The sequence below is a fragment of the Mesocricetus auratus genome, unplaced genomic scaffold, assembly GCF_017639785.1.
Source record: "Mesocricetus auratus isolate SY011 unplaced genomic scaffold, BCM_Maur_2.0 Super-Scaffold_100009, whole genome shotgun sequence".
NCBI lineage: Eukaryota > Metazoa > Chordata > Mammalia > Rodentia > Cricetidae > Mesocricetus > Mesocricetus auratus.
The window spans coordinates 68,959,033-68,978,682 of record NW_024429193.1 but is presented as its reverse complement, the minus strand read 5'-3'; the positions used below and the strand labels follow the sequence as shown (position 1 = coordinate 68,978,682).

At 33.5% G+C, this 19,650-nt stretch overlaps 1 protein-coding gene across 4 annotated transcripts in view; it reads left to right on the top strand.

Moving 5' to 3' along the window:
* Lrba (LPS responsive beige-like anchor protein) overlaps nucleotides 1-19,650 on the top strand; it is a 539,975-nt gene that overhangs the window by 148,740 nt on the left and 371,585 nt on the right. For all 4 annotated transcript variants that reach the window (XM_040752567.1, XM_040752566.1, XM_040752565.1 and 1 more), the window contains exon 35: nucleotides 15,361-15,425. In XM_040752567.1, the coding sequence (XP_040608501.1) occupies nucleotides 15,361-15,425 (65 nt within the window). The remainder of the gene's footprint in view (nucleotides 1-15,360; nucleotides 15,426-19,650) is intronic.

The window sequence follows — 19,650 nt, the reverse complement described above, 5'->3', positions numbered from 1 at the left end:
ATCCTTTTCCCTCAATCCCTTGAGAGCTCAGATTACTGGTATTCATTGTGAACCCTGATTGATGCAATGCTAAAGATTGTTTAATGCATTGAGTGCTTTCATGCATGTTAGGAAAACACTTTAGATTGAACTATGTGTCCAGCCTCAAGTCAACCACCCACCACCCTGCCCCCAAATAAATTAGTATTGTAATTACAGTCTTTGGTCCTGTTCAGGTGTTAGTATGATGTCTAGAAGCTAGGATCAGAACACAGCTTTTATCTATAGGAAATTATATATATTGTTTTTGATTTAATTATATGGTTTAAACTTTGGTATGTATTTATTCATAAAGGCCTTAGAGGACTAAAGACAATAATCTGTGTTTTTATCTGGATACAGAAAATTCCCATTAAATGTTCGTTAAATGAGGAATTAGCAATAGTTTTATTTCCTTTTTCTTTTTTGTCTTTTGGGAGAGAGGGATGTGGGTTGACACAGAGCCTTCCTAAATATCTTAGCCTGACTTGACCTCCTGCTTCAGCCTCAAATTCTGGGATTATCAGTGTCCTGTACTAATAGCATTGTGATGTGATTGCTTTGATTGTACAGGAACCTATACTCTTCATAGTGTTTGTTTTTATTATGTAGTAAAAATAACCTTTAAACATGTTTGTTTTTACTTAAACTAGGTTAAAAATAACCCCAAATCCCATTGGCTTTTGCCCATAGTCAGTTTTTGGCTTGGCTGCCCCCAACATTTGATTTCCAGATTAAGTGCAACTTTGAAGTGATATTGATAAACCTAAGAGCTGTTTTAGTACTTATACTGCATTATAATTTTTGTCATTTTTTTCCCTTCAGTACACATTAGAAATAACAGCCACGTAACATTTACTAAATAGTAGCTAGATGTGTGTGTTTGCCTGTTTAGGTAAGGTTTCCTCATTTATATTAATTCTTGTGTTTTGGAGTCCTTGGGAAGTTTTGCTCTAACAAGCAGGCCCCATCTTACTCAGGGATTGTCTTATTCTAATTCTATGTAGTCTGAAAGACTAATTTGAATTCTGAATTCTTGCTTTACTTTGAAGGAAGGACATGATACATTTTGAGCACGTATTAACTGATGAGCTTTAAGTCTTAGTTAAAAGGAGGTGATGACTTCCTTTTTAGTCCGTCCTCCCTCCCTCCCTCCCTCCCTCCCTCCCTCCCTCCCTCCCTCCCTCCCTCCCTCCCTCCCTCCCTCCCTCCCACCCTGCCCTTCTTCCTGCCTTTCTCTTTTTCCTTTTCAGAACTACTTCTGTTACTTTTAAGCCACTTCACTAGCCTAATCCTAACCATTTCTTGTATCAGACCTGATAAACAATGTGAGAAATACTGAACCTCAGGTTCTTCAAAAACAGCACACTTATATAAATAAATACCTTGGTGTGTGGATGGATTTTTAAAAATAATCCATTTTGTATTTAAGTAGAAAGAAGTCAACATTTTCTTAGATGTGCTAAATGTTGAAACATTCTTTGACATGCTTTAAATATTCTATTTCCTTTGTATCCATGCTCTTTTACAAGGTAAATAGTACTTTGGGGGGCAATTGATTTCTTTAAGAGTGGTTTATATGTACCATAGTCCAACCAGGATTAATATAGTTTTATGTTTCCACATTTTTATTACCTTATTCCTTCCGTTTTGATGTTTTTGTACCTCTTCTACAGTATATACTTTTAGAAAGTTAGTGGATATAACTGGACTGTTTCTAAGCTTTTGTTATTGCCAGTACCTATGATCTTTTGATTGCTAATTGAATGGGAATCAGTAGCCTAGTCTATACCATTAATATGGGGGGAACAAAATCTTCCCATATAATCACCCAGTTCTGCCACAATGCAACAGTGGGAGCTTGTAAAGTGGAATATCCAGCAAGAGGAAAAATAGGTGTTTTCCTCGAAGTGTTCAGAGCTAGTGTAGATTTCATGCAGTTGACCTTATAAAATGGCACTAAAGAGCTTCCTGGCATAGATACGAAGTTTCTAAGAGCTACAGAGGATAGTTGAATTGATCATAAAAATCTAAGAATCACAAACAATTAAAAAAGACAGCAGCTTCTTAACTACTTCATGGTTAATAACCACCTAATGCTTTGAATTGTTCCAAAACTGTATAAAAATAACTTCATATTTGAAGATGGGAGCATATGTTTTCAAGCAACAGCAATCACATACAAAAATCAGAGTAAATCAAGTGTAAAGTATCATTTTCAAGAACAAAATGTATCTTAAAAATGTTTAAATCAAATAGTAGGTTAGTAAGCATGCGTTATATACACTTCCTTTTATTTACATTTTGAGGTAGACTTTCCTTTGATATTAATTAAAGTGCTTTTTACAGCCAAAGAAAAACATAATTTCAATTCACATACTGGGCTTAATTTGAAATACAGGCGTCCCGTTGATTCACCAGCACACTAGGATTTAGAAAACACAACTTTGAAAGGTACATTTTGTGGAATGGGCAGTACACCCTGTGGCTTGGCCGTCTAGTCAGAAGGATGAGACCATGCTGACTATGTAACGACATCTTTGAACATTATTCTCAAGGGTGGTAGATGTAAAACAAAGTAATATCAACTGGCACTTAATTCTGCAAGTTCCCTGCTGATTGGGGTATTCAGTGAAATGGAACTCTTCCTGACAGGAAGTCAGCTTGTGAGGATGGAGACATTTGAAAATAAAGTGTGTTTTAATTTGACTCCCTGCTGTTTTACAACTCCTCTTTTAAATTTTGGATTAAGAAGAGAGGAAAAGGGAGGAACACAAATGGGAATTTCCATAGTATGGCATTTCTCTTTGATTTTAATGTGACTGGGAGTACAGGTCGGTGTCTCTGTTTCATAGTTGTTACTGCATGGTGCTCACCTTCTTTTCCAGCTTTAAATCAGTCTACCAGTTGTGGTGTTATGAAAGCTTAGCTTAAAGCTAGTTTTAAATTTTCTTTGTTTAATGCCAAATTGTCTGATGACTTTTTAAAAGTCCCAACTATATTCCAATTATAACATTTTTTAAAATACAAAGTATATTATGGTACACTAATGGATCTCAGTCAAATTAATTATTAAATTTGGCCTTCCCAACATTTTAAGACCAAGGTCCACATATTGCTTCTCTTAGAGCATTTGCACTGCTTGACTTAGGTGACTATTAAGATAAGATTGTTATTTAGTGTATTGTACCTTCAAGACAGACAGTTAGAGAATTCAACAAGCTTTCCATCTATTGTTTCTTTGTGGTCTAGTTTTTGGTCACTGTTTTATGACAAGAAAGTTTAGAACTTACAAAAATGATACAAGATATGAAGTTTGAACCTTGACTTAGGCTTGAATGAAGCCGTAATCAGAGCCCTGAAACTAGTTATTTGCTTTTGTGGTAGCAAAAAGAAATCTTTAATATTGTGCAGGGACAATGCTGAGATCATTGCTGTCTCCATTTTGAGTTACACAAGATAAAAAGAAAAAGTACTTTGGGCATTTTTTTGAAAGAAAAAAATTGAGGGTAGAAAATGCCATGGTGACTGGTTTTGAATATTCATTAACATCTTTCCTCCTGTTGATGGCTAACACATTTTATAACCTTGGGTGAATCAGTATCTTTTATAATACAAAGACTTTGTTTCTTATTGAGTGTAGTGAATACACTAAGATCTTGTTAGTTAATATTTATAAAAGTATACAGAACTGCTCACAGAACAAAGTAGACCACAAGTTAAATAAGTTAGTGCTAACTTGTGTTTTCAGCACACAGAACCTTCTCCCTTTGTTAGTATTTTCAGTGCCTCCAGTTTTCCATTCAGGAAATTAATTTTTGTCCTATATCTTTATCTCACAAAGTAAAATAGCACTGTTTTCTTTTTCTCTGAGATTATATATATGTATATATATATTTCTCTGAGATTATATATATATTATTTGAGATTATATATATATATATATATATTTGTTTTTCGAGACAGGGTTTCTCTGTATTGTTTTTTGGAGGCTGTCCTGGAACTTGCTCTGTAGACCAGGCTGTCCTCGAAGTCACAGAGATCCGCCTGCCTCTGCCTTCTGAGTGCTGGGATTAAAGGCATACACCACCAACACCCGGCATAGAGATTATTATATATTTTTATAATTGTATGTCTTGTCTAACCTGTTGTCAGCTTGAACCATAAAGTATTAACTCTAAGAATTTCTCACAGCTCAGTAATTTTTGCCTTCCTTTCCATGTGAATAACATTTATGGGTCACATTGGCTTTTTTCCATTGACACCATGGTGATTTAATCACTTTCTCTTCTCATTATAGTGATAGCTCTTCCTAGGAAATCCCGTATGGTATGCCAAATACAGAAACATTAATTGGTGTTAAGAATCTGATGTTTGGAGGTCTCCTTTTAAAATTTAGTCCTTCTCATTTATACCATATTTATTTTAACATAATTCATGTTTAATTTCATTCACTGATTTTTGAAACTTTCAAAAAACTTCCTTATTATATCTTTATCTTTACAAATTTGTGTAATATGATGATTCTCAACGTTAATTTTGTCAGGATGGAAAATATCTTTGGACAAAGTTCTCTTTAGGAATAAGTTTCTGGCTTCAAAAACTATGCTAAGTTCATAAGGTGATAGATTTGTTCATTACTTGATCTTACAACTTAAAGTATACAAATTTATCGAAACAACATTTGCACATTTAAATACACGCAATTTATGTTATTTATAATGTTGAGCATCTTGTTGAGATAGAAAAAGCTTCAGATTTAAGATCATCAGATTTTCAGGTTACTTATATTGCTATTTAAGTTATGTTGTAGGTAGAAGAATGGCTTACATCATGGTGTCTAGCCAAATCATGTCTTCGGAGTTCTGTGCTATACTAGGTATCCATTAGCATATTATTAAGAATATTGATAAAGATTTGAAGATTACAGAATCATTCTGTATTGAAAGTCTTTTTCATAACCAAAGTCATTAAATGTTTGATTGACCAGTAGATTATGGATCAAAACCTATAAGAAATTGTTATTTGTATGTTTCTTATATAGTATATGTTTAAAATATGAGACCAGAGTTTTATGGGTACATGTAGTATATATAATGTTCAGATAATTTTAATTCTGAAGATATATCATTTCATAGCATAAATATAAATCTTACTTGCTCATGATGAATGCCAACCAAAGGTGTGTATTTTTACAATTATTGTTTATTTGGAATTAAACTTGAGCACTGAATTAAAATTTCATTTTATATTAACTTTAACATTTTCCCCAATGAATTACATAGTATAAGTTTATGGTGGTTAGTGTGCAGTATAGAAGACTCCAAATAGTTAAACAGCAGGAAAGTTTTCTGCTTTTAGTTAAAAACTGCTGTTTTCTGTATGGCCTTATTTATCACATGTTTAATTCTTAATGTTGTGCTCTGTGGGACTGTGCATGCAAAAGGCAGCATAAAGAGCTCTGCTTCTAAGTCTATGGCTGTTACTTGCTACACAATAGTAAAAGCACTATTTTATTGGGTTACTTGTAATTAACTTCAGCAGTAGACATCCATATAAATCATTGGTAATCTGTTTTTTTTTAGATTTTTTTTAAAAACTGTGTTAATGTACTTGTTTCTGTTGTTTTTCTACATAAGGATTGAGGTTGTAATTGCTTTTTGGAACTAGGCTGTCACAAAACAACATAGATGTGCTTTGAAGAAATGATTGAGGCAAGCTAATGATTTTTAATAACATTTTATAAATATTTGTTACTGGAATAAATATTCAGAAGTAATATTGTTTTGTTGTGAAAGTTAATAAATAGTGATTTTATTCTCCCAACTCAAAAAGTGTCTAGACATTTGAACAGTTAAAGTGACAACAACTATTAATTAGAAAATATTTATACTTGTTATATTAAAAAATTCTGGCAAGGTAAAGATCCAAATATATCAACTCCTGTTTATAAATTTATAGAAAATATTTTAATTTTAAACATTTTAAATTTAATCATTCAAACCTTCATATATTTTATTTTTTGCAAATATTTGATAAATACCTCTTTACATATTGACTGAGACTTTATATTTTATACTCAGACTTCTTATGATTATTAGTTTATAATGTAATAAAAATTATAAAACAGATACCTTTTATAAAAATTAAGTCTAAAGAGACATTTCAATATGTATATGTCTGGCTGAGTTTAAGGTAGTAGGGTGTATTAATCCAAACCAAATTTGAAAAAAGAAACCATGACTGTGTGTGGAACATGCTTGTTTATCTGTAGGAAAGGCTTTAGAGAGGCATGGCTTAATTTAGTTCACTTCTATGATACTAAAGTCTTAATTTGATGATTGTGAAATGAGTGTCAAGTGTATTGAGGGTGGAGATGGGAGCCATGAAGAAAAATGAACAGGTCATGAAACTAATGCTTTAAAAAATAACTTGATTGGTAAATACTTTTTATTACGTTGAGTACATTAGATGGCTTAAAAATGTTTAAAAAATAATTAGCCATTTTATATAGTTGTAATGGATGTCTTTCATGCTCTCCCTCCAGCAGTCTTTAATGAACCCGCCTTGTAATTTCAGTGCAGGCTTTGAGATTCCCTGAAGACTTGACTTCAGACCTCAAAGGGCAGGAGTTGCCATATGTCTGGAGAAGCAGAGTTGCCGAGCAGACTGACCATGTACTAATAGGACACATTTGTATAGCTCCTGAGTGTGGATCCCTGATAGTCTTAATTATGATCATCTGTTGGGAGCTTATAGCTAGAAAAGGTTAGAACAACTTCTGCTATCTATGGAAACCATGCTTTCTGTATTGAGCAGTGAAAGATATTTACAAAGTTGGACTGAATTAGGAAATTATTAGAAGATCATTATTGATTGAAGAATATTTTTTAGACATACTTGAAAATAAATTAACGTTTTATGTGCTTGAGCACAACTAAGTTTTCTAATCGAGTATTTGACATGGTTATATATTCATAATAATAAAGTCTTTGATTATGTGCTATTCTGATCTTTTGAAGTTAAAAATCTTTATAGTTTACACATTCTGTGAATACTTTTAAAATATCCAGTGCTTTGTATGTAGGGCTCCTCTTGCTGTTTTTAAAATTTTTTTATTTTTTGGTAACAATTATAAAATTATAAAAATTTTGCTCACGTTTTAGTAGCATTCATTTTCTCTTATAGTCAACTTTACTCATAGAACCATATTATGCTTTTATATATAAATGTGTTCACAAAAATGAGGCTAGCACTTTTCTTAGGGCAGTTACCTGTTTTGCTGACCCTGAAGGACATCTCATCTGATGAAAAGGTGAAGTAAGGTTTCTCCTGTATTCCTTCCCGCCATGTGCTTATGGTAGGAATGGTATGATAGGTGCCCTGCAGAAACACAGGCACATGCTGCAGAAATGTGCACTGAAGGTACTACAGCCTTACCAAGAACAAGTTTTCCCTCAGTTTGACCTTTAGGCTTGTGTAAATGTTACTCAGTTTTATGTTCACTATTTTCTAGTATCTCCTCTCTGACCTCGTCCCTTGACTCATGATAGTGTTTCTGTCATCTCTTTAGGTCATTTGAACTGTAGCAGATTCAATTTGATTTTTTTTCTTTTACAAAGGCAGGTAGCTATAACATTTCAAAAATTAGTGTGGGCATTTATTTAAAAATATAAACCCTTACTGAGTATAGTGTCATTGCAGTTTAGCTCCTCAGGAGTCTGAGGCAGGAGAATTGCTTGAGGTAGTCTAGACAACATAACAACATGGCTTTAAAAAGAAAACACTGGGGCTTGTGATGTAGCCTGTAATCCCAGCACATGGGAACCTGCTAAGAAAGTTCAGTCTGGTATATATAGAGGTACGAGGCCATCCTGGGCTACCTGAGATATTACTAAACAAATAGAAACAAAATCAGCACATGGACACACATGTACATGCTCCCAAATAAACAAATGAATGTATACATAGACATATATCACAATGATTATAACTCAGGCAAAACAACAAAAACCAATCAACAAAGCCAAAGTAAATTATAACCCCTAAGGCTTTTTTAGAAGAAAGCAAAATAGATAGTTATGAGTTTGGGTGTTTGTTAATTTAGTTTTCATTCCTTTCCTTTATTTAAATTATGTCTAATTCCAAACTTCACAGCTTATTTTAATGGATAATATTTTAATATTCATAGAAATTAAGGTTGTTTTTATTTGATAAGATAGAATATTAACCTTAGAAAAACAACAAATACTTAATAATCAATTTATAATGCATTTGCATTTTCATAATTTTGACATGCTTATTCAGAAAACTTAAATGCTTGTTCTGTTATTTGGAAGTTTTCAGCATAATCAAGACATCTATTGTCTGTATAGGCAAACATGCCTATATCAGGGCATATATATGCATGTATGCAGGCGTGAGAAGCTGTCAGGAACTCTGATTCACTCACCTGTGACCAGGGATGTTTTGTTTTATGTCTCCACCAGCCAAGGCTTATGAGGACATCTGCATGTGTCTCAGACACTGACAGAAGCCCTGCTCAATTTCTGTACAGTCAGTGTCAAGTATACCTGGACTACTAGAGCATTTCTTTCTCTGTGTGACTGATGGAGTCTTTTGGATACTCTCCCTTCTTTTTGCATCATCCTGCTTTAGCCTGCCTGAGCTTATTGTAGTATCCTCATCTCCACATAGAGTTATTCTCTTGTGTGCTCAGCACCTGTGTTTGTGCCACATCCTGAACTTCTGGTTGACCTGTCCCGCTTACGATAATGGCATCCTACCTACTGCAGCATTTCCATAGCCATTCTTGATGTTTATTATAAACAAAGAAGCTGTGTGGAGATTACAGTAGGTGTTCATGTGGGCCCATAGAAATTGTAGCATACTCAACTGATTTATGTCCTGATGCCAGTGCAGCCTATACATTTAAGGACAAAAAAAAAAAAAAATCTTTGAAAAACAAGGCAACCTAATACCTGCCCGATTAGTAACAAACCTCAATCAACAGAACTCAAGGAAAATGGAAAATGGCAACTTTCTTAGAGAAAAGAGTTTTTTAAAGAATTCAAGGAAACAGAACAAATATAAAGAAATACAAACAATTTAGTAAATTAGGAAAGCTTTTCATGATATGAGTGAGAAATTTAGCAATGAGACAGAGTCCATGAAAGAGTCAAACATCTTGGAATCGAAGAACTCAATAAATGAAAAAATACAATTGAGGTGGTTGGCCACAGACTGTAGCAAGCTGAAGAACTTCAGAGTTCAAGGGTTATCTTTTGAAATACTTTTCAGATTTATCATTAAGGAGTGAAGAATGACTGTAGAAATTATGAAAAATGAAGCTCCTCTCAGTGTGGAATGAGATGAAATTGTTAGATTTCTCCATTCTTCTTCAACACAGTAGTAGAAAATCCTAGCCAGAAGGCAAGAGAAAGAAGTGAAGGGCACCTGAATAGAAAAGGAGGAGGTGATATTGTCTGTTTGCAGATGACATAATTTTGCATGCACAAAACCCAAGGAATCCACCAAGATTTATTAGAACTGATAAAATGTTGTAGGATACAAAATAAATATATGAAAAACAGTAACATGTTATATGCCCATATTATGTTTAGAAATAAGTGCCATTTCAAATGGTTACCATAAATAAATAGAAGACAAAAACTAAACTAAGAGTAAGCTTAATCCAATAAGAATTATAAATCATTAATTTAAAAAAATGAAATGAGAATGGGTACCAGTTGTTTACTTCATCTCAGCACCCACCTTTTTTTGTACAGCCAGATTATTTCTAATGATTACTGAGTAGTGTGTATATTAATAATAATTTTCTCTTTTAGCTATACAGTAACCTCTCTTTGTTACATGGAGTAGATTGAGTATTGTATCATGTTGTAGAATTATTTCATCTAATCAATCTACTAGTTGATCTGGGCATATGTGATTTTAACAGGTACCTTTTCTGGTATGCTGATAGGCACCATGGGTATTGTCCCCTATGCTAGGGAGTATCATGTTGACCCAACATTTTAGCCTTTTGGGGAACATGAGGTTGGTTATGTGTCAATCATCTCAGGGCCTTTGTCTCTTCTGCCGATTGCTGTTGGCTCTTCATCATTGAGGCTTTCACTAAATGATGATTCCAGTCCATTAAGCTGATGGTTATTAGATCCTGGTATAAACAGAGTCAAGAACTTTATTCAGGATACAACTCAAGGGGGGGGGATGTGAGAGTCAAAGTTTTATGTTTTAGTTACTATGCCTAAGAGATGCATGAAAAAATTGCCTCTGATCTGTAAGCCCCTTGTCCCCTGAAGTGCTGGAGGCTGCTGTTTATGGGAGATAACAACCCACATATTTTCACTCCTTTAAACAAGTTTCTTTGACCCATCTGCACCACATGTGCTTGATTACATGTGGGTGGGGGGTATTTGGGCAGGAAATATGTCAGGTTATACTCTTCTCCATGATTGGATGTTGGCATGAGGTACACAGGCAGACATCAGGATGTATGCTGCTCATGGGTGAATTATGGGTTTTGCTTTTTTAAGCCTCTGAAAAACATGACTCGGTGCCATTTCCTGGGAACCCAGGTATGGACCTGGCCAGAGTCCATTTACCTGGCCAGTCCTTAATTAAAACTTATTTCAAATATGACTGAAAAAAAAACTAAATTGGATACCAAAGTTCAGAGAGACATTCCATGTTCATTTATTGTTACAAAAAATCTAGATGTTCATATTACTGAAAAAATTGTATTTATTATTCACAGAAAAAGATAAAAGCTATCCTAAAATTGGTATTCAACTCAAAAGACAGTAATAAACCAGTTCAGTCTTGAGTAAAAAGAACAGAGCTGAAGACCTAACGATAACTGACCTGAAATTAACTAAAAGTTTATTGTGGCAAGAATAACACAGTTTTGTCTTTAAAATGGGCACAAACATCAGTGAAAAAGAGTAGAGAGCCCATATCACTATAGTGAACTTAATTTTTCCAACAATACAAGCATACTGGAGAAGACTGTTTTGGTCAGTATTCAATGCTAATTAAACTGGATATTGGTTTCTAGACAGACTGATTCAGCTAGACATCTGTCTTTCAAGATGTATAAAATTCCTCTCAGATTGGATTCAGGACCTAAATATAATGCTTACAACCAGTAAACTGCCATTAGAGAATATATAGGAGAGACACTTGAATGTTTGTGTTCAGTGCTCTTCTGGAGAGAATAATAGGCCAGTTAACCAACAACAACAACAAATAGGTAAATATAATCATATCAAATCACAAAGCCTCCAATTGGCAAGAGAAACAGTGATAGGTGAAGAGATGGCATATGTATTGAGAGAAAATGTTGCAAACTGTTATCTGACAATAGATTAGTATTCTGACTATATAAAGAGCTGTAGGAAATTTAGCAGCAACTAGAAGCATAAAAGCTAAAATCATCTGACTAAATTCTTATAATCCCAGCACCTGGGAGGTGGAGGCAGGAGGATGAAGAGTTCAAAGCTAGCTTTGAATAAATAGGGTGTTTAAGGCCACTCTGGGCTACGTGAAACCATGTTTCAACATAATAGACCCTCTAAAACCAAATTTAAGTCACTGAGGAAATTCACTAATTATTTGAATAGATATTTCTTAAGAGCAGATAGGCCAATTTCTAGAAAGTATGTAAAATGTTTCGCTTATTAAAAATCTTGGAAATTACTCAGAAAGTTAAAAGCTAATCTACAAATAATATAGGTCACAAAATAATATATTACTGCAGTGATTATCAAAACTGCTGATTTCTTAAAATAAATTGATAGGAAAAATTATATGTAATGAATGTTGTCAAAATATGGTCTGTGGTTTTGAACATGTTGATTTTTAGGAACTACTATTATCTTTTAAGCTATTTCATTTGCAAAATATAGGTAAAGTTGTATAGTACCTTTAAGAAATATGCTTTATGTACTTGATTTTTAGAAAAATGTAGTTAATCTCAGGATGTTAGAATTTTAAATTAATTTAAATAAATAATTGGAATAATGGTTTATTTTTCTCTATGTTGGAGGAACATAGAGAATATCAATGTAATATCATTAATAAAGGCTTTATTTTCTCAGAAAAATTTTCTTTCCTACTAAAACACATGCTTGACATTTTGTGGAGCTCTCATAGTCTTCATGAATGTGCTCATATTTGTTGTCATTGCATGACTTCAGAGCATTAGTAACCAAAGATTGTGTCTTAGTAAAAATTGATTTGGCAACAGTTATGGTCTTAGGATGTGATAATCAATTAAATATAGCTTAGGCACAGGTATGAAATTATTGACTCTGCTGCTTTTTGAGTCCTTCCTCTTGAAAGTGCTCAAGTGTGTTTTGAAATTACTTACTTGCATTAGTGGTTGGATTTGAGGCTTTTAACGTGTTTTCATCAGGACCTCTGGGGAAAGGATAACCAAGACCTTTAAATGTACTGTACATTTTGCATCACTATATAATTGTAAATAGTGTGATGAAATATTGAAATGAGCATGAAAGATGATGACCATTAAGCTTTTCTTTCAAATATTAAAACTCACTAAAGGTTATATTGAACTGTGGTTTATAAAATTGTTTAGACTAACGCCTTGTTGATAATTGTTTCTGAGTGGAGAAAAATGCCTTCAAACACCATGATTAATGAATATTCTTTTTAATTTTGGCAGCTTCCACAAATTACTGCAGAGAGTGTTTTATTACATAGAAAATGTATTGAGTTTGAACATTGGAATTGTCAAAAAAAAAAAGGAATGTAAGAATGTTGTTTGTTGGTCTTCAATTTCTCTTTCATGAGCACTGTTAATTCTGAGTAGATTTCTTTGTCACTTATTATATTATTCCTTTTTCCTTAACCAAAACAAAAAACAAAAAAGATTTATAAATGTTCTCTGTGTAAACAAGAAGTCAAGTGATAAAGTTGATTCTCTGAGCATCAACAAAAATTGTAATTTTCCAATTGTCTATGTACCTTCTTGTCTAATTTGTTTTGTTCTATTCTTATCCTTTAAAAATAATTTTTAAGATAACATTTAAGTTGTAGGTTTAATTATAACAGGTTTCTGAATAATAGCATTAAAATTTTGTTTTATGTGTTTTTTTCTTTCTGTCAGAAACCTAAGTATGCAATATATTTTTAAAGGACTTTAAAACTTAGTATATATTATTGTAGCCAATTCTTGATCTGATTTGATTTTTAATAGTATTTCATTTGGTATGCCAATCTAAATTTAGGTCACTATGATAATTTAATTGGTAATTTTTATAGTTATAAGTACTAATTTTAACATGTTTTCAGTTTAACTTCAGTAATGGTATTTAAATTTTATTTGGAATTTAAATGGCATATTTTATAATTTTATTTTGAGGTAAGAATTCATGTAGGCAAAAGTAAAATAAAATGAAGTTTGCCACCTTACTGAAAATATAGACAAGTATTTGCTTATGTTTCTCTATATGAAATTTGAATTATGTAATGGAGTCTACTTTGATTATAGTTTCGACTAATATAATATGAATTTGTATACTAGATAATACTCTCAAAGACAAAACAATTTTGAGAGTACTTTTTGATTTAGCTTGAATTCCATGGTTCTCTGTTGAGTAAATGTGAAGTGTGGGACCCTCTGCTCTGTATATAAGGACTTACCTACAATTTCTGCTTACCCTCATCTTCTTGCTACCTGAAAAGAGACATGGGTGCTCCTTGTCCTTCTCTAGAGGACAAATTCTTTTGTGGAATTTGGTGGTTCTTAGTTGGACTACATGTTTGTTAATTTCATTTTTACCTTAAGAAAAGGACTTTGAATCATATTAAAATATGTGTTACACTCGATTTGCTTTGTATTAATGAAAGCAATTTAGGGTATCAATAATTTGTTAGATGGCAATTGTTAATTTTGAAGGTATCTGTAGACTTCTTTTTCACTTATTCCTCAATGTTAATTAATATAGGATAATAAAATATACCTGGAATAGAAAATTTTTAAAGCTTTGTTTATCATGACAAAACATAGTATAAAATTTCGTCTTTATGTTAAGACGAAAACAAGTCTTTATAACTTGCTCTTTTTTTTTTAATAATACATTGCCTTTCACTCCCTTGGCAGATATAGTCATTGGATGTCTTTGCATGTCTGCTGTTTTTTTTTAAATAAATAGTCATTTATTCTATTAGTATAGTCATACAAACACTTTTGGGAAATAGCAAGTCATTGAGCACAATCATGGCATGCTGTTTTAGTCCTTGGACTTTTCAAAACACAATGAATTTTGAACAAAAGTGGTTACAAATAAATTAAAAGCAGGAAAGAAATATACACATCCATGTGCAATTAGCTTGAAATTACATAGAATTTAAAATATTTAGAAAACATTTGGTTGATGATGAGCAATGGTAAGTAGCTGAGCATAGTCTTTCATTTTAGATTCCAAGAAAGAAAAAGAATAGTTGAACAATATCATATAACTTATAATACAAGAGACTCTGAGAATATTTAGAAAAAAGATACCTAATTTTTTAAAGATACTCGTAATACACATATATCTTTATATAGATATACACAGATGCATAGAGCATGATGGACAGATATGGACACATTGGTGCATAAACATGGATACATTGAATGGCATTTCTCAAAATATTTCAACTTATAATTCTACTTCTTATTGTATTAATGCTTATTTTACATAAGTTTTGAAAGTATGGATTAAAGTATTTATTTGAACGTGCTCTACTAATTGATTTCCATCTTAGACTTTTTAATAGATATTGTTTTAGTGGATAAAGTCAATATATAAATTTTTAATGGTTAGTGAATATAGTAGGAAATTTGTAACACCTATTGCTAAGTTATAATCCAGTAAATTATAGTTTTCTAGTTCATAGCTGTTCATATTCCAATTCATATTCTCCATGTTATTAGTAGTTATTTGGGGAGAGTATTTTATAGTTAATACATTTTTTTTGTGCTACTCAATTCTTTTTTCATTATGAAGTAATTTTTGCTGCTGTTGATCCTGACTCCTGGCTATATCAGTTTAGCTACAATGGGGAGTAAAATATGGACCTGCTCTTCTTGTTTATACTGAAGCAAGTGTTTACTTAATAAAATGTAACTTTCTGTTTCAGTCAGTCTCTGTGTTCTCAGGCCTGTGTTCAGTCAGCAGCAGACTTTGCATAACTTTTTCTTTAAGAGCTAAACAAAATTGAACTTGATATGGAAGATGTCTTTTGTTGTGGCATTAAAAGAACTACTATAAGTATAGTTTTCTCAGCTATTTTTTTCTCTGTTTTTTTTAGGAGTGGCAGAATTCTATTCAGAAGAATGCAGGCCTTGCTTTTATCGAACTTGTAAATGAAGGAAGGTAATTTATTTTATATCTATTTTTATTTTACTTTAAACTATTCTTTTTTTCCCATATGAACAGATACTTTCAGGTTCTGTATATACTGTTTTTGAATCTGTAATATTTTAGTGCTTTTGTTTATTGATTAATACATTTTGCCAATATGTATTCATTTTATAGTCTTCATGGTTACGCTGATGAGTTTCTGGTTTTTACTTTCAATAATTATGTCTCATGTTTCTATTTTGTATTGGTATAAAGCAGCCATGTTTGCGACTTTCTCTAAGGTTTCCATGTCTGTGTTTTCTCTCATTGTCATGGCATGGCTATGACGAAGAATAGCACAATTTACTTTGTGTTATTGTGAGGTAAGAAAGTGGGGTTGGTGATCAGCAGACATGATTCCCACTTAAAGAAATTAGTGGTAGGAAATAGAAGCAATGGCAGTACAGAAATGAAAAAGGAAACAACATTTAAGATAATCAAAGGACTGCTGTAGCTGTCACCATCACTGATCTCAACTTGTATACAGCAATAATAACAATAAAAGAACATGAGTTTGGCATAAAAACTGACACAATGATCAAAATACATGCAGGTACCCACAGCCGTTTGATGTACAGAGAGTGAGTGAGAGACCTTGTAACACTCAGTGCTAAAGGGGTATCTCCATCAAATCCCTTCCCTCAGGGTTCAAGAAGCCCTGTGGAAGATGAGGCAGAAAGATTTTAATAGCCAGAGAGGATGGAGCGTGGTAAGAAAACAAGGTCTTCTAAACACAGCAGGCCTGATATACAAAGGAACTCACAGAGATTGTGTCATCATGCACAGGATGTGCTTGGTTCTGAATCAGATGGGTTCCCAGCGCTGAGAGAAGTAGACACAGGCCCTAAACCAGAAAGCTATGTCTAATGACAACTGATTACAAAGGGAAAAAAAAAAACAATTCTCCAACAGAGTCTCACTGGGTTAGGGGTTACATATGGCTCCTATATTCAGGCCCCATGTCCAGCAGTAGATATCCAACAGAAAACAATGCCATGTTCTTTTCTCATAAACAGGGCGGCCTTTTCCCCCCCACCTCTTAGGTCCTTAGTGTATATGTTATGGCTTGTGGTTTTGTGTTTTTAGGAGAATCCTCAGCTTAAGACTGTGTGTGTCTTTGCATCTGTATGTTTATCTCTTGCCTTTTCTTTGGCTCTTTTTCTGCTGTTTGTTTTCTTTTATTCTGGTTTATTTGTTTTTGTTGTGTATTATTTCATTTTATTGTAATTCTTTTTTTGCCACTTTTTAAAAAAAATTTAAATAGCTTGTTTTACATGTCAATCCCAGTTCCCTCTCCCTCCCCTCCTCCCGCACCCCCCCCACCATCCTCCCCATCCTCCCACCCTATTGCCAATTCCTTCGCATAGGGGATATCTAGAGTCTATCATTTCATTCAGGGTAGGGTCCAGGCACTTCCCTAAGAGTCCAGGCAGAGAAAGCAATCCTCTTTGTGTTATGGACACACAATGTCTGTTAGTATTTGAGGGATAAACACTGATCCACTGCTCAGGACCCCATAAGTAGCCCAGGCCTCCTCATTAACTCTCACATTCAGGGGGTCTGGATCGGTCCCATGCTGGCCTCCCAGCTTTCGGCCTGGGGTCCAAAAGCTCTCCCATGTTCGGATCAGCTGTCTCTGCTGGTTTTGCCAGCCCATTCTTTGCCATTTTGCTCTTTGCTCCTCTCTCTCTGTTGCTGGGTTCCTTGGGTTCTGTTTAGTATTTAACTGTGGGTGTTTGCCTCTGCTTCCATCAGTCACTGGATGAAGGCTCCAGGATGGTTATAGACATCAAGTTCACTATCAGGAATAGGCATTCGAGGTGTCTCTACACTATTGCTTAGCTTGCCAATTGGTGTCATCTGTTTAGATCACTAGAGGTCACAATGATGCCTGATCTGAGGGAATCATAGGTTATTGTAATTCTTTACATGCCTGTTTGTATTCTAAGAAGAGGCAGAAAAGGTGTGGATTCCTATGGGAGAGAAGGTGTGGGATTCTCAGAGAAGTTGGAGAAGGGTAACTGATGAGGATATATTGTATGATAATCATGTATTTTCAATAAAAGAGAGGAAAAAAGAGAATGAATGATTAATAAGGTAGAACTAATGGGGAAACAAGAATGATGAGCCGGTTATTTTGTGTCTATATGTGATAGCTGGGTTTTCCTTAATGGACTTGGATTCTCAAAGTATAGATTAGAAGGTTGATGGTTTTCCAGAATGGTACCCTAATCAAAAGGAATGCTTCAGGAATGATTATTTATATTGCTTGACTGATCCCATCAGTGTATTCGTTTAGCACTGAAAAATCTGGTAAAACTTAACCAAAGAACACAAGTATTGAGATATATTTTCAATGGACAGTATTGTTAGTCATAAAGACATTAGAAAATGGTAAATAAGGATATTTTGGTTGAAAACATCAAAGTAGGGGGAACAATATCTGAAACATTGTGATGTCTGAATATTTATGATCTTTGGTATTACCAAACACTTTTATATCTTTCAGTCTGTTTCCTCATTTGTTCAGTATTTATTATATTTTATATCAAATTGTTATTAATTTTGAGGACATGGCAGTAAACCGACAATTATCTTTTTGTGTGTCTTATATTCTAAAGGGCAGTAATAGATTATGAACTATAAACAAAATAAGTTGTGCGATACATGAATAGTGACAAATACTATAGGAAAAGAAAATACAGAGCAGAATGGATGAGATGCTATTTTAGGGATAGCTTTAAAGAGAGAATAAACAATTGGTTTGCAGTTTAAGATATTGTAGTCTTATTAGGACTCATTGAGAAGGTGATATTTGGGTATGTATTACAGGCACTCTTAGTTATTCTCAGCCAAGAGAACAGTCACTATACAGTGAACTTTCCTACCATGTCTGAAAAACAAAATCAACATAGCAAAAATAGTGATTAAATAAAGAAAAGTAGGGAAAAGAGGGTCAATAAGTAATACAGAACAAAGTTTTGGGTATCCTTAGAAATTATCTTGTGGTAAATTGAAATAGAGGAAGAAGACTATCTTATGTTTTGAAATGATCATTATGGCTTCTGCAGATAGGAATTGGAGACTAGAAGCCAGTAGATCAACTGTAGGGCTAAGTAGTAATTCAACATGATTGCTACTTAATCTAGAGTACAAGGTGTCTGGATATATTTTAAAGATATAAAAGATAGAAGTCATAATTGGTTAGATATAAATTATAAGGGAAAGTTACTGAACTCAAGAATAACAAGAATTTATCCAGGTTTCTGCCCTGTGCCACTAAAAGCATAGTGTTTCTATCCAATACATGCAATGGATTTGTGGATAAAGCAGTTATTAGGGAAAACCAGGGATTCCAATAGAAATCATGGTTTTGACTTTGTGAGTAGACTTTCAAGTAGAGATGTTAAATAAAACTAGAGATGCTAACCTAGGTGTTTTAAGCACATTGATGATATTTATTGTCCCCAGACTAAGTGAATTCATTAAGATAGGATGGTAAATGAAATTTGACCAATGCTATGGAATATTATTTTAAGATGTATTTCATTCATTTATGCTCTGGAATAGTTGTCTAATGATGCAAAGATGTGTTGTCTTTCTTTTATATTGCATTTGTTTAATTGTGAAGCTGCTTTACTTTGCTTGTCTAAAATACCTGATTGGTATAATAAATAGCTGAACAGCCAGTAGCTAGGCAGGAGAGAGGGATAGGCAGGGCTGCCAGGCCGAGAGAATAATAGAAGAGAGAGAGGAGGGAGGAACGAGAAAAGGAGAGGAGGAAGCCAGCGGTCAGTCACCCAGCCAAACAACCAACCATGGAGTAATAAATACAGAAAGGTATATATAATAGAGGAAGGAAAATCCCAGAGGCAAAAGGTAGATAGGATAATTAAGAAAAGCTAGCTAGAAAGAAGCCAATTTAAAGACCAGGGCATTCACAAGTAAGAATATGTCTACATGAATTTTTTTTAAAGCTGGATGGTGGGCCCCCAAATAGTAATAGTACTTAAAAAACAAACAAACAAACCAACTACAGACTACTAGCTGTAGTACATGAAAGTTGTTATGATTTAGTTGTTTTGGAGAGCATAGTTTTAAGAACACCCTTTAACAGTAAATTCAAAACAATATGGGAGTGGAGAGGGAATTTGAGACAATGAATATGAACTATTCTTTAGAAGTTTTGTTACAAAAT